This window comes from Cervus canadensis, chromosome 28 (assembly GCF_019320065.1).
Source record: "Cervus canadensis isolate Bull #8, Minnesota chromosome 28, ASM1932006v1, whole genome shotgun sequence".
In the NCBI taxonomy this organism is placed as follows: Eukaryota; Metazoa; Chordata; class Mammalia; order Artiodactyla; family Cervidae; genus Cervus; species Cervus canadensis.
This window is the reverse complement of record NC_057413.1, coordinates 7,000,064-7,015,974: the sequence shown is the minus strand read 5'-3', so window position 1 is coordinate 7,015,974 and position 15,911 is coordinate 7,000,064. Positions and strand designations below refer to the sequence as shown.

General features: G+C 44.6%; 1 protein-coding gene across 1 annotated transcript in view; it reads left to right on the top strand.

The window, feature by feature from the left end:
* NEDD9 (neural precursor cell expressed, developmentally down-regulated 9) overlaps positions 1-15,911 on the top strand; it is a 186,687-nt gene that overhangs the window by 63,738 nt on the left and 107,038 nt on the right. Inside the window, exon 2 of the mRNA XM_043450378.1 lies at positions 3,064-3,253. Within this exon, the coding sequence (XP_043306313.1) occupies positions 3,242-3,253 (12 nt within the window). The 5' untranslated portion in view covers positions 3,064-3,241. The remainder of the gene's footprint in view (positions 1-3,063; positions 3,254-15,911) is intronic.

Here is a 15,911-nt window from a genome sequence, read left to right as displayed (position 1 = left end):
GGGGAGAGGGATTAGCCTTAGCGGGAGGGGAGACACTTCCTGTATTGTCAGAAGGAGGTAGAGGGGAGAAAGGGATGATTGTGCATGCAAAATGATATACAAATATGGAAGAGGGAAGTCAAGGGAGTAGCTTCAGATGGCCCAGCTTTCTTCATGAAGCAGGCAGAGAGACTGCCTGTGGAGGCTGGGGTTGGGGCTCAGTAGACGGACAGGAAGTGGAACCAGAGACTTGAGGAAGGTAGAGACAGTTTGAAAGAGCCTTGTGCATAACGAACAGTCGTCAGCTCTGTGTTGAGTAGGCACCCAGCACATCATTACACTAGGTCTGGTATCATTGCATCAGGAAAATGGTAGACAGGGCGGCAAGCTGAGCAGGGGAAGAGAGAAGGGCTGCCTGACAGTAACCAGGGTCCAGATGGCATCGGTGACCAAAGTTTATAGAGGCACCATCTGCAGGGTGTGAGGTTTTTCCAGCCGTGCTTCAACAGCTGGGAGATTGATGTAGAGAAAGTAAACAACTGCGTTGATGCAGATCTAGGCTTTGCCCAGGAGGCTGCGTTAGCAGGACAAAGGGGCAAGGAGACTGAGGAGGTCTGCAAGAGGAGGGTGAAGTGGGGAGGGAGCTCAGAGGCCAGGTCGGTAGAGAAGCCAGTGGGCAGTGAGTGGGCTGTGCTATTTCTTCGGAAGAGCCTTGCACGTGCGCCTTGCTCCCTGGTGACCAGAGCACGTGGTCATTACTGCCTGCTGGAGGGACAAACGCTGCCAGATGTGCCCACCAACGAGCTGTAAGCTGACAGGCTCCTCAGCTGACCTTCCTGCTCTGAGGTGGTCCTGACTGGCCCCAGCTGGGTAATCCAGCGACTTGCACCCAGCCACAAGGGGCAGGGCGTGCCCTCGGGACACACATACCCCTATGAAAGGATGAGAGGTCAGCACCAGCTGGCGTATTGATTCAACCCCTACGTCAGTTTTCTAATCTCAATGTCATTTTTAAATGCTGTATGGGTCAATTCTGTTTATTGGGATTTTTATTACTGTGACTCTTCCGAGGCCACAGATCTTCTCTTAATGTACATCTACTGATATTTTTAGCAGTCAACTCAGATCTCCAAGTTACTAGAATCAATGAATTTCACATCTGTAATGCCGAGTGGAAAAAACCAACATAAATACATACTGTGTGATATGTCCTGCCTCTAAAGGAAAAGAAAGTTGTGTTAGGAAAGGCACTGGATGGCTTCTGGGGTCCTGGCAGTGTTCTATATCTTGACCCGGGTGCGGTGACATTTATGATAATTTATTAAGCTCTACATTATTTTATACAGCTTTCCGCACATGTCATATTTCACAATAAAGAATTAATGGAATCTCTCTATATACATTCTATCCATGGTGCTACAGTTTATGGGATCACCACAGACCGATCAGCTCTGAGTGGCTGCCTTTAAGCTCAGACACCTCGGGCAGTTGAAATGCCTCCAGGGCCGAAGACCTCGGTGAGAAGTGGACCCTCTCATGACTGGTTCTCTCCACTGTCCAGACTGAGATCCTTGAGCAGCAAGGATGAGTGCAGGCAGAGCCCGTGAGTTATGGGCCTGGGTCCTCCTGCCTGGCCACTGCGAGTGCCCCAGAGGGAAGTCTTCTTGCTCTTAACCGAGATTACAAATATCATGTTTATCAAACAAACTACAGGATGACGTTCCCATCCTAAGAGAAGGGAGAGGCAGCCAGCTCCCTATCACCCTCCAGTTGGAAAGCACTTCTAGGAAGACTTCTCTGCCTCAAGGCAGCTGATAGGTTCGTTACACAGTTCACCAAGCTTCTACAATGTCTTAGACACAATCCTTATTTTTCTGTTCCACAGTTTAAAACATAGTTTTGATTTTTCATTCTTGACGTGAAAAACACTTTCCTTTTACAAAGATTCAGATTCCTGATTCTCAAAAAGACTTCCAAATGCCCCACATGGTTTAAGTATCAAGAGTTTTTCTAAAAATATATATTTCAACTACGGCCCATAAAGATACACACATACCTCATCCCAAAACTGAACCTTATGGCTAAGAGATGATGAACGGGAAGTAAAAAACTGGCCAGTACTAACCAATCAAAAGCCCAGGCAAATTTTTTTTTTTTTTTTGCAAAAAATCAAATCCTGGGCTTTGTATCTGAGCTGTTTAAAAGGTCCATCGCCAAAGTACCAGTTTTCCTCATTTTGGAGAAACAAGAAAAGCATATGGCTCCAGGGACCTTCACAAGCTGATGCCAAAAAGTGGAGCCAGGCACATTTAGTGGCTTCAAGGTCATCAAAGGAACAGCATGTTGGATTAGTTTAAAGGGGAATGGGGGCGTCACAGGTGGCTCAGTGGTGAAGAATCCGCCTGCCAAGCAGAAGACGCAGGTTCAAACCCTGGGTCGGGAAGATCCCCTGAAGGAAATGGCAGCCCTGTCCGGTATTCTTGCCTGGAGAATCCCGTGGACAGAGGAGCCTGGCAGGCCACAGTCCATGGGGTCGTGAAGGGTCGGACACGACTGAGTGGCTGAGCAGCAGCAAGTGAGGCAGTGAGGTTAGGGGAGAAAAACAAAGGCGATCAATGACAGATAAAGTTGCAGATTACAGACAATGAAGGGTCCCTCATTTCTGCCATTTTACCCCAGTAAGAAACGCCTGGCTAACATCTACCCATTGCATAAGACTCCAGCCAAAGTTTACCTTTTCCCTCCTTGGTGCGCTCACCAGACCCAAGTTGTATCCTGCCAGAATTGCTGGAACATTTTATAGGACCAGATTGTTTCGTTTGCCCTCCTAGACTGTGAGCTCTTTGAGAACAGGACCGTATTTTATGCATCTTTAAGGTTTCAGCGAATGCATAATAAAAACTCCATAAATATTACCCTTGACTACATGAATGAATGATGTATTTCATTAATGAGACTACTCCATTAGCGAAACTATGGATTCTATTAACAAGATTTCCATCTCCTGTGATGCCACCCTTAAATGATGAGAAGCACCTTGGCCTCTGCCAGAGTTTACCCACTCTTTCTAACTTCTCTTTTCAGGCCCAGGAAGCTGTGAGCTCCCTAATGTCATACACTGGCATGAGAACACCGTGTGTTCTTTAAGTAGAGCTATGAAAACGAAGAACCCGATCAGCCAACTAAAACACTGGGATCGTCCTTTTCAAGACCCAGAGCTCCAGCATTCTTTGGCTTAAGAGACAGAGAGGCACCTGGGAAAATGTGGGCAAGGGTGAGTACTGTTGAAAAAACCACGCATTATGTGTGGGCCAACTCAGATGAATGTGTTTGAAACAGTAATAGAAATGGTCCATCCCCACCCAGGATTGCAACTAACACTTGAAATTGAAAGGTTGATGTTAGGCCCCCAGATTTTGCTCTTTTGGGTGAATCTTTTTACATGGATGTGCTGATGCCGACAGAAAATCCCCTTCCATTCAGAAATCTCAGGGGAAGAATCTTCTGGGGCAGAGGTAGAATATTCACCTCGTGTAGTAATACCCAAGCAAGTCTGGAGGTTGCACTTCTGAACTGATCAGAAGCTGATCACCTAGGTCATTGGTCCCCAACCGTTTTGGCACCAGGCACCGGTTTCATGGAAAACAATTTTTCCACGGACCAGGGGTGGGGGATGGGGATGCTCTCAGGATGATTCAAGCACATTACATTTATTGTGCACTTTATTTCTATTATCATTAAATCAGCTCCACCTCAGATCATCAGGCATTAGATCCTGAAGGTTGGGGACCCCTGACCTAGGTTACCAATTAGCCAGTCCTCTGGTGTCTCCTCTCTCTGTCTGCCAGTCGTCTCTAAACCAATCCTTTTCCACTCAGCCGTTCCATAAGAAAACATGTTGGCCTAGGGTGGAGGTTAGGGTTAAAAGAATCCATCCTCCTATTGAACCAAGGCTTGCTAAGGTTTTATGGAAACTAAGGAGAAAAAGTGACATGTAATTGCAACTATTAATTGACTTCTGGTGGAAGCAGGCAGCATGCTCTTGCGTGATGCCCTTGCAGGCAGACCTGGATTTAAGCCTCACTCCACTAACCTGAGACTTTTGAATCTGTTTTCAAGTTTATAAAATGGTGATAGGAGGGCTGTCTTGAGAGGATGAAATGAGAATGTGTACATAGAGTAACTTGTGCTCAATGGAAAAAAAGTTAATTCCTTTATGGGTTGGGATCAGTAATCTGTTGTCTCTGTCACATGAGAACTAATCATCATCACCACAAATAAGAAATCTCCAGGCAGCAGTGGGAGTCCATATACAGGTAAAGGGCTGTTGATGAAGCAAAATGACAAATACATTCTTAAAATATTTTAAGTAATAAAAGGATTTTTTTTATTCAACCAGCTAGGTTGTCATATCACTGCCCTGTTTGAAAGCTAAAAGTCTATTAAAAGTCTCCTCTAGTCCGAAGGTTCTATGACAAAAATCTGTGACAGAACTGGACACTTGGAGGCCTCCACCCAAGTATGAATTTAAACTGGAGCAAATTACGTTTGTGATTCCTCAAGTCATTAAATGTGAATTAATTTCTTAAATGAAGAGTGAAATAAAAATCACCTCCTCTCATTTTTTTCTACCTACTCAGCCAGTTTTCCTAAAGTGAGACAAAAGCAGAGGAAGGAAAGAGGAGAGAAAGAGAGAAAAAAAGAAAGAAAAGGAGGAAGAAAAGGAGGAGGGAACAAGGGGAGACCGTCCTCTCTAAAGCAAGGTGTATTTCATTTCATTTCAGTCCCTGCAGTGAGTATTAGCTCTGGGGTATTTCAAATACAGGTTGCTTCTCAATTCTTGGTACCCTCAACTTGAAAACCAGACACTCCGACCACCTGGAATCCTCAATTTTCTTTAGAACTATCTCCATTCAGAGTCCACGGGTTCTTTGAGATCATTAATTTCATCACTTGGGAGTGATTGTTTTTCTCATCTTTGAAATTTATTTAAAATATTCCATACAGACACACACACTTACATGACAGTAGACTACATAGGGTGTAAATATTTGGCGATTCTCAGTGTCACCTATTAAAAAGGAGCGTTTATTCCTGGTTGTCAGGGCCTCCTAAGGATATATTCCTGCTGCTCTTCGGGGAGAAGGGGAGACAGTGTGCTGGCTACACAAACGGCCGTGAAGTCAGACTGCCCGATTTGAATCCCAGCCCTGCCACTGATGAGTAGTAGGACTTTGAACAAGCTATTTAACCTCTCTTTGCCTCAGTGTATTCATCTATAAAATGGGGGTGAGAATAGTATCTGCCTCAAGGGGTTCTCTTGACGACTATGTACGTAAAGTGCTTAGAATTGCGTTTGGCAAGCCCTCCAGTCAGACCTGGCAAGAGTGTGGGGGCCGCTTCCCCGGTGGCGCTAGTGGTAAAGAACCCACCTGCCAACGCAGGAAACGCAAGAGACACGGCTTCGATCCCTGAGCTGGGAGATCACCTGGAGTAGGAACTGGCAACCCACTCCAGTCTTCTTGCCTGGAGAGTCCCCGTGGATAGAGGAGCCTGGCGGGCTCCGGTCCACAGGGTGGCAGAGGGTCGGACAGGACTGAGCTACTGAGCACACCCACCAACCAGTGAGACCTGGGGTCCTGCAGCACAGACGGAATAAAGTCTGTGCAGCTAAACTAAACCACTGGAGGGGAAGACGGGAGGAGCAGAGCCTAAGGAAAGCTGGAGAGGCGACAGACCTTTGGGAGTCAGGCTTACGCTGCCGTAGCTGATCTCCTGAGACCCCTCAGGCTGCGGTTTTTCTGGCTCCAAGAGCGACAGTGAAGACCCCATGAGCCTGTGGCCCAAAACAGGTTGTTTGGGGAGACCTGTGCGAAATCCATAGACACTCTTAAAAGGAAGCACTTCCCAAAGAGCTCAGCAAACACCGGCAGGCCCTGAAGCAGCCCTGCAAATATCAGCGTGAGGAGAAAGAGGAGGGGCTTCCCTGGGGGGCCGGTGGCTAAGACTCTGCTCCCAGCGCAGGAGGCCTGGGTTCTACCCCCGGTCAGGGAACCAGATCCTGCCTGCCGCAACGAAGACCCGGCGTTTTCAAATAAATCAATATATATTTACTAAAACAAACAAAAAAAGAAAGTGGAGAACGCAGCTCCCGCCTGGAGGGCCAGCTGAGGGCTGCAGAGGCCAGCGAGCAGCCTTCTTCTGCATCCAGCTGGAGTCAGTGTGTGTGTGGGGGGCAGCTGGTCAAGCCCCCAGACCCGCTTGACACCCTCCCCTAGTCTCTTGATGTCAGCCACAGTGGGGTATTTACGGCACAGAAATCGGTAGAAACTGCTTCGTGTTGTTCTGTGTTTAGTAAGCTGGGAGTTAAACATTCCCCAACACACTGCTGGGGGAGAGTCAAAGGCTGGCTCGGAAGAAAACTGAAAGAAAAAAACCCTTTAAACTGCAAAGCTTTTTCTCTGGCGTCCCTGACTCTTCCCCTTTGTGTGAAGGCAGGAAGCTGGCAGTTGGACATGGTTTGTTAGGGTTTCTCTAAAGAAGAAAGCCAGACTGAATCTTTGCTTCACAGAGGCCAGAAAAGCGTTGACTGACAGAACTTGAAAATGGTGTCCTTTTTTCCCATTAAATATAAGTTCACTCCGGGTCCAAACTAGTTGTCAGACGGTGGATTTATAGGCTTGTGATAAATGTCCTAAAAAGGAAAATACGTTGAAGTGGGGGTAGTTCACATACTCTTTTTTCACCTCTTTAAAAATATGATTATTTTGACATATTTTAGAGAATATGAAAGCTGTCTACTGGGGATTATTACCTTACCTCCTCCCATCTAAAAAGACAATTTAAGTTGTTCAGATTTCTGAGTTGTTCCTTGAGAGTAAAGATGACAGAAGGGGGAAAGAAATGAAGTACCTCGAAATCTGCCTTTATTAGTCCGCAGGGGCTGCAGTCCTCCAGCCCGGGTGACTTCTCAGAAACGTATGTTCTCGTGGTTCTGGAGGCAGGAAGTCCAAGTTCAAGCCGTCAGCAGGTTCGGTTTCTCCTGAGGCCTCTCTGCTTGGCTTGTAGGTGGCCATCTTTTCCCTGAGTCCTACGTGGTCTCCTCTCTCTGCGTGCCTGTGTTCTCATCTCTTCTTACAAGGACACCAGTCCGACTGGAGTAGCATCCGCTCTGATGACCTCATTGACCCTTCATCACCTCTTCAAAGACCTTATCTCCAGGCCAAGGCGCATTCTGAGATGTGGGGAGCTGGGACCTCAACATATGAATTTGGAAAGGCGCACGAACCCATAACCCTGACTAAACACAAGCACCATGTATCCACAGGGAAAATTTGGTTTAACAGCCTCGTGGGTCGAGTCCCCAGGGGAGCAAACTCTGGAAAGATGGAGAACGGCATGCAGGGGGTGATGGGGAGCCGTCTCGGGAACATGTACGAGCAGTGAAGGCAGCAGGATTTAGGCGGAGAGAGAGCTGGACCGCAGCGCAGTCACAGTAAAGGCCCCGATTAAGCGCACAGACCCTCTGCGGTGGCCCTTCCGAGTGTCCAAACCTGAAGCCAATGAGTAGACCAGCCTCAGGGAGCGGACTGCCCCAGGGAGGAGGCATGACCTCCCTGAGACCCGCCTGAGACGTTGTCTTCAATGGAGGACGATCTCAGGGGGACTCGATCGGGAGCTGCCAGCGGCCGAGTCTCCAGGCGCTGACAGGGTGATGGCTTGGTCTCAAGCGGGGCCCCCGGTCAGCGCTCTGCAGTGTTCTCAGCGACACACGTGAATGGACGCCCCCTAAGTGGATGGAAGGATTCACCGTCATCTTCTTAAGAAGTTTCTCATCACGGCTTTCAGGAGGCTAAAAGGTGACAAATTCTGAACCCTGAAACATGGAACCCAATTCTGCACACATAGAGAAAGCCCAGAAGGATGGTGATGGAGTAGTTCAGTGGGGAAATAGATGGTATTTCCATCTATTTCATCTATTACTCATCTAATAGATGAATACCTCAGAGATGCTCTCTCTGGAGCCAAAAAGATAGGATTCAAATCTCTACCCCACTCTTTACTAACATTTCTTACCCCCTCTCCACCTCCGATTTCTCCTCTGCAAAGTGAGGAGAATAATGCCAACTCACGTTAGACTGTTGAAAGATTTAAATTAAAAACATGTACTTAGAGCATCTAGAGCTATGTTTTCTGCAAAGAAGCCCTCCGAAAAGAATTAGCTGCCTTCCCCTTCTTTCAGCAAATGGAAAAGAGACAACTGATCTCCTAACTTGAAGGAGGACGTGTCTCAGATTCTGGGGTGATCTAAAGATGTCTAGGGACATTTCTTTCCGCTGTCCTTCACTGTCACCAGCTCTGTCACTGTGGAAATACACCTCCCATCACAAAGACCTCACCCCCTTGCATAAATACCAAGTCTATTCCAAAACTAAAACATGCATAAATTATGTCAATGTACAATCAAACCAACTCTCCATTTCAATATGTAGTTTTATTGAGGTGTAAATCACTACTACGGGGCAATTTAGTGCAGACAGAGATTGTACTGGGGGATGCAGATCCCCCTGAGCTTGTCTGGAAAATGGGAAGAGTATTCCAGCATGAAGTGTCCCGCATGGCTAAGAGTTGCTGCACCTGCAAAGAAATATATCTGGACAGAGGTTGATCTTTCTCATCTAAATCAAGTCAGGTTGAGCTCCCCTGGGTGGGAACAATGAGAGCCGACTGTGTTCGACTGTGGATCACAAAGCCCCGAAGAAGGGACACTGTCAAAGAGACATCTGACCTAGGTCCAGAAAGTGACCCCTGAGCTTGGACCAGCTTTCTCTTCCCTCTCTGTCGTTCCCCTTGATTTGACATGGAGCCACGTGCTTTCCCAGCGTCTTCTGGCTTTCTTTTCCCACCGAGAGGCCTCATTTATTCTAAAGTATGAAGCTTTGGGGGTTTGTTGAAAATGGTACTTTCACTCAGTAAAATTAAGTCAGGATGAAAACACTTTCCTGTGGGAATCTGTTCTGGAAAAGGATTAAACTAAAAACATGGAAAGAGCAGCTCTTCCCCCCGAAATGATCAGTAGCCACCTAGACCTAATCACTTTCCACATGACCAAAAAAAAAAAAAAAAATTCTAGAAGCAGCACAACAAAACCATCACAACCACTGAGAAGTCAGAGGTGACTCTATACTCACCATCTCCCCGCAAACACCACGAGTGCGGCAACCAGCGAGCTTTTCATCCTTAGGCCTATTCTGAGCTCTCTTATTGATGGAGGTTTCTCTTATAATTTTCCCACAATTGTCCTATATTCTCTTTTTAAAAGTATTTCTCCAGGTTTGACCAGAGCCCTGTAACACTCACAGAGTCACAATTACACCATAAAGAATCACATATATGCAGCCCTGTAAGTATTACCCACAGACCCCTCTGACTTTTCACCATCTCTTTGAGAGAAGCATCTTTGAGAAAGACATCCAAGTAAACAGCAGACTTACATCCAGCTTGCTTCCTTCCTCTGTTCAAATCTCTTTCTGTCTCTGGTCTGTACTTGCCATTTATTCAGTTCAGTTCTGTTTCTCTGTTGTGTCCGACTCTTTGCGAACCCATGGACTGCAACACGCCAGGCTTCCTTGTCCATCACCAACTCCCAGAGCCTGCTGAAATTCATGTCCATCGAGTTGGTGATGCCATCTAACCATCTCATCCTCTGTCATCCCCTTCTCCTCCTGCCTTCCAGCATCAGGGTCTTTTCCAATGAGTCAGTTGTTCACATCAGGTGGCCAAAGTATTTGAGCTTCAGCTTCAGCATCAGCATCAGTCTTTCCAGTGAATATTCAGGACTGATTTCCTTTAGGATAGACTGGTTGGATCTCCTTGCAGTCCGAGGAACTCTCAAGAGTCTTCTCCAACACCACAGTTCAAAAGCATCAATTCTTCAGTGCTCAGGCTTCTTTATGGTCCAACTCTCACATCCATACATGACTGCTGTTTATAAGATGCAGCATTTTTAGAGCTGGAAGAACATGCTAGTTAGCATAGCCCAGCCGTGAGCTGCAATAACAAGTAGATCCTGTAATCTTGGAGGTTAGCATAGTACAGTTCAGTCCTCACTCCTGTGAGAGTCCACGGCTCTCTTGGGCAGCTGTCCTCAGGAATCTGGGCTTTCCATCATGTGGCCCCACCATCCCAGGGTGCTTCCCTTCCAGCAGTATGGCTAAGAAGAGAGAGAGGGTGGGGGACCTTCTAGGGAGCAGGCCAGGAACGTGGAGTAAATCACTTGCACCAGCAGGCTACTGGCTGAGAACTAAGTATGGCGAAGATGACAACAGTGTTTGCCTCAGAGAGTCCTCAAATGGCCCTTGCTTTCCACCCCTTCAAGTTTTTTGTTACTTGTTTTTTTTGTTTTTTTTTTTTTTTTCAGTTAAGGCAACAGAGACCGAAAGAGCGTAAGTTACACACAGCTCATCACACAGCTAATCAGCAGCAGTTCAGTTCAGTCTGGCCAAGAGGCTCCTGCCCATTCCTGTTGCTTCCAATTAGTGTATAAAAGGGCTCATAAAAATCTCAAGACACAGTTGGAGTATTGTTTCTAGAACTTTCTATCCAGGACTCCAGGGCAAGAAGGACTGTGACCACTCCTGCTCTGAACCCACAATTCCGCATAGTTCTCAGCCTGGGAGCTGGACGGATGAGTGTTTCAGGGAGCAAGAGCCAGTAGCGAACCCTAATTACAGGAAATGCCGCTTGGCTCCCAAGGGATATGAAATTACTTTGCGGAAAGTCAAGAAAAATAGAAACGGAATACCCTGTAATGCTTTATTCAGAGGCCAAAGTCACCTATTAGGGCTTATGTTTTGTGCTCGATTCTACCAAGAGAGCTTAAACGGTGGAGACAGAGTTTATACAGAGAGTCAGCCCCATTCCCAACCATCACACTGTCCTGCGAACAAGACGTCTGGACGTCCTCCTCACAGTTGAAATCAAATGTGAGAAAAAAACAGAGGTTTCCCAAAAATACCTGATAAAGACTGAGGAAGTGGGCCAGGGAAGGCTGGTCTCCTTGTCAGGTTCTGAAAGTTGCCTGGAGAAATCTTGGCCACATCTCTGACTCTCTCCATCAATGTCCACTGAACATTCAGTTATGTATCTATTTTTTTAAACTCTGACTTGATCATCATGAAGGTTCTATATCTGGATTTTTTTGCCTGAATTTTAACTTTCTCATCTGGAGATATGATGTTGAATAAAGGCTGCACATTAGTTCTCTTAGGTTTAAGAATCTTTGTCAAGCTAGTTAATATTCTGAAGTCTCCCCTCTACCACCATAACAACAAGGAAAAAGAAATAAAAATAATAACTGCCGCTTGGCTGGAAATTAAGGTGCTGATCTAATCTAAACATTGTCACATAAAATCAAGCAACATAATAATAGATTTAGATATATAGCAGTGCCAAATTATATTTTTAGCCAAAGGACAATCACATTTTCATGTTTGCAGATCAGATATTGAAAATAGTACAGAATTTAATTACATGTGCCTTTATTCTGCAGTCTTGCTACCTCATTCTCTTCTTTCCATGCTCACTGCACCCCTTCTTTCTTCTTTTCTTTTTTTAGCTGCACCGCACAGGCATAGGAGATCTTAGTTCCCTGACCAGGGATCAAACCCTCGCCCCCTGCAGTGGGAACAGAGAGCTCGGAGTCTTACCCACCAGGAAAATCCCTCCCCTTCTTCAAAAAAATTTTTTTCTTTCAAGTTGGGGAAATATAGTGACATCTTATTAAGACAGCAAGATGGATGGATTCATTGAACTCAAGTTGGGGAAATATAGTGACATCTTATTAAGACAGCAAGATGAATGGATTCATTGAACTCAAGTTAATCTGTGGCAAAGCTTGAACTCAAAACAAGGATCAATATGGGAAGTAGGAGAGATGGAGGCTGGCTGGTTAAGAGTCTTTAGAGAAGTTGGGAATAAGGTTGCTTTCAGAGTGAAACTAGTAAAACGCATAGATCAAATGCATACAAAATGGCAAAAGCAGAATGGATATAAGTAGCCCACTGTGGAAGTAAGCCAAATAGAAGTATATGGGAGCGTCACAGACTTCAGCTCCACAGATCTAGGGATACAGTAACAAGGAGGGTGTATACTTGATTTTAAGTTCATGGGTAGAAAACTGAGTGGTTGTTTGGATGAAGGCTGTGTAAACAGGAGCTGGGTAGCCTAGGAAGCAGTTAAAAGAGTCAGAGGGTCACAGAAGCCCTCTGGATGGCAGAGCCCATTAACATGAAACCATCTAGGGAAGACACACTCTAGGCAGTGTTGGACATGGCACTATGGCCCTCTTGATGAGACCATCCCTACTGTGGGCAAAAGTGCCTCAAACCATTGTCAGTAACATTTATGACTCTTTGAACACCATGCAACCTTGTCATAATTTGGCTCCTCATGTAGCAAGCCTCCTGGCAGAGCTGTCTCACACCTTTCTGGTCTACTTGCCAGTTGTATTTACTTTAAACTACTCTAACTATATCTGATGCTGTGAGCCGGCTCCACCTTGAGCATGCCAACAAAGTCAGTTTTATGAAGCTAACAGACCTTAGACCGTGGTATATACTTCGAGGTAAACATCGCTTTATGGGGTGCACCTGGGCAGGAAGTAATATTACTCAGCAACAGCTCAGGCTCATTCTATACTCTTCTCAAACTGCAGCTGACCAGCCTTATACAGTTTTGACTGAATCATATATATAAAGTCAAGATCAAGATGTTTTAATAATATGACTGCCTTTTGTGATCTGACAAAACAATTACCGTATTATAAGCCAGAAGCAGTACATAGAATGAAGGGACATAAAGAAACAAAAGCATTTTAACAGGCTGTGGGCTGATTTTCAATTACATCTGGACCCTACTATAGACAGTATCATCAAAGATACCACGGTCATTGACAAGTAATGTTTTCCAGGTTTTCTTCACACCTTATTCAATTGCAGTAATTGTTAGGTGGTAAATACAGTGACAGCTCATTATAAAATTCAGCTTCCAGAAGCTGAAAGGTTAAGTGGCACCTCTCACCTGCCAGGTGATGGGTTAGCATCTTAGCCCTGTCCCTTCTCCCTTCTGCTATACAGGTAGGTCCTTCTCCATCCTCCATCCCACAACCTTGGATTCTTGTACACTGAAGGCTTCAGTGTTCACACAATCCTTTTTAAGTGAAAATAAACTCAGAAGGCTCTACTACAGACCTCAGGAGTTTATAGGACAGTACATAAAGGACAGTCAACTCTGAATGCTCATTGGAAGGACTAATGCTGTAGCTGAAGCTCCAAGACTTTGGTCACCTGATGCGAAGAGCCGACTCGTTGGAAAAGACCCTGATGCTGGGAAAAACGTTGAAAGCAGGAGAAGGGGACGACAGAGGATGAGGTGGTCGGATGGCCTCACCGATTCAATGGACATGAGTTTGAACAAACTCTGGGGGATAGTGAAGGACAGGGAAGCCTGGTGTGCTGCAATCCATGGGGTCACAAAGAGTCAGACACAACTGAGTGACTGAACAACAATAAAGGGCAGAGACAGAGGGGATAAAGAATACAGCCTGAAAGCTTGAGGGTATTGTTTCTAGTCTCTAGGTGTACTTATATGTCTACATGTTTGTGTCTATCTGCCTGCCTCCTTGTGTGTCTAGGGAGAGGGTTTGTATACTCTGTGACTTCCTGCCAGCTTGTCACACACCTATGTCCACAGACTTAACTACTTGGGTTTTTTTAAGCAGCTTTATTGAAGTGGAATACAATAAACTGCACATAAATTTTGATAGTGTTGACATACATGTACACCTGTAAAACCATTACTATGACCAAGATAATGAACATATCCATCACCTGCTCCCCAATTTTCTCTTGTTCCTTTAAAATCCCACCTTCTGCGCCTTTCTACACCTGTCCCAGGAAACCACTGATCTCCTTTCTGCCATTGCATTTGCAATTCCCAGAAATTAATATATCAATAAATGAAGCCTATACTACATACCCTCTTTCTGACTCCTTCTACTGAGAAAAATTAAAAGTCTTTGCATGGATAGACGTTCTCTTTTCTTTTGGTTAAATAAATACCTAGAAATGAATGAATAGGTCATATGGTAAGTCTAATGCCTAGCTTTCTAAGAGACTGACAAACTGGGTTCCAAAGTGGTTGTACCATTTTACATTCCCATCAACAGTATATGAGAATTCCATTTCCTCCATATGCTTGCTGACACTTGGTATGGTCAGATTTTTCTTTTAATTTTCAGTTCAGTTCAGTCTCTCAGTCGTGTCTGACTATTTGCGACCCCATGGACTGCAGCATGCCAGGCCTCCCTGTCCATCATCAACTCCTGGAGTCCACCCAAACTCATGTCCCTTGAGTCAGTGATGCCATCCAACCATCTCATCCTCTGTCATCCCCTTCTCCTCCCACCTTCAGTCTTTCCCAGCATCAGGGTCTTTTCAAATGAGTCAGCTCTTCGCATCAGGTGGCCAAAGTATTCGAGTTTCAGCTTCAACATTAGTCCTTCCAACGAATACGAAGGACTGATCTCCTTTAGGATGGACTGTTTGGATCTCCTTGCAGTCCAAGGGACTCTCAAAAGACTTCTTTAACACCACAGTTCAAAAGCATCAATTCTTTGGTGCTCAAATATTCCAACTCTCACATCCATACATGACTACTGGAAAAACCACAGCCTTGACAGTTTTCCAAAGACCAATGGACCTTTGTTGGCAAAGTAATGTCTCTGCTTTTTAATATGCTGTCTAGGTTGGTCATAACTTTTCTTCCAAGGAGTGTCTTTTAAATTTCATGGCTACAGTCACCATCTGCAGTGGTTTTGGAACCCCAGGAAATAAAGTCTGCCACTGTTTCCACTGTTTCCCCATCTATTTGCCATGAAGTGATGGGACCAGATGCCATGATCTTAGTTTTCTTAATGTTGAGCTTTGAGCCAACTTTTTCACTCTCCTCTTTCACTTTCATCAAGAGGCTCTTTAGTTCTTCTTCACTTTCTGCCATAAGGGTGGTGTCATCTGCATATCTGGGGTTATTGATATTTCTCCCGGCAATCTTGATTCCAGCTTGTGCTTCTTCTTCTTCCAGCCCAGTGTTTCTTATGATGTACTCTGCTTTTAATTTTAGCCATTCAGACAGTTGTAATGGTATTTTACCATGGTTTTACTTAGCATTTCCCTAATAACTAATAATGCTGAACATCTGTTCATGTGTTTACTTATCATCTATAAGTCTTCTTCAATAAAATGTCCATTCATATAGTTTGTCAATTTTTAAGGTTTTCTTATTATCGAGTTTTGAGAGTTTCTTATCAATTCTGGATATGATTATTTTCTTGAATGAACATTTTCTTCCAGGCTCTGACTTGTCTTTTCATTCTGTTAACATTGTCTTTGGAAGAGCAGACTTTTTAAATTTTTATGAAATCATATTTATTAATTTGTTCTCTTATGGATTATGCTTTTGGTGTGATATCTAAGAAATCTTTACCTAGCCCAAGATCACAAGCAGTTTATCTTACATTACCTTCCAGAAGTTTATGTTTTTGGTTTTACATTTTTCTCTGATCCATTTGGAGTTAATATTTATATGATAGAAGTTACGGATTGAAGTTCATTATTTTATATGGCTATCCAATTGTACCAGTACCATTTGTTGGAAAGACTGTGTTTTCCCATTCAATTTTTTTTGCACTTTTATCAAAAATCAGTTGTCTATATACGACTTTGTTCCATTAATCTATTTGTCTACCTTTAAGCCAAAACCCACTGTCTTGATTAGTGTAGCTTATAAGTTTTATTTATAGTCAAGTAGCATTAGTTCTTCAACTTTGCTCCTCTTTTATCATTTTTTCACTTTTAAACTACTGTTTGTTTTAT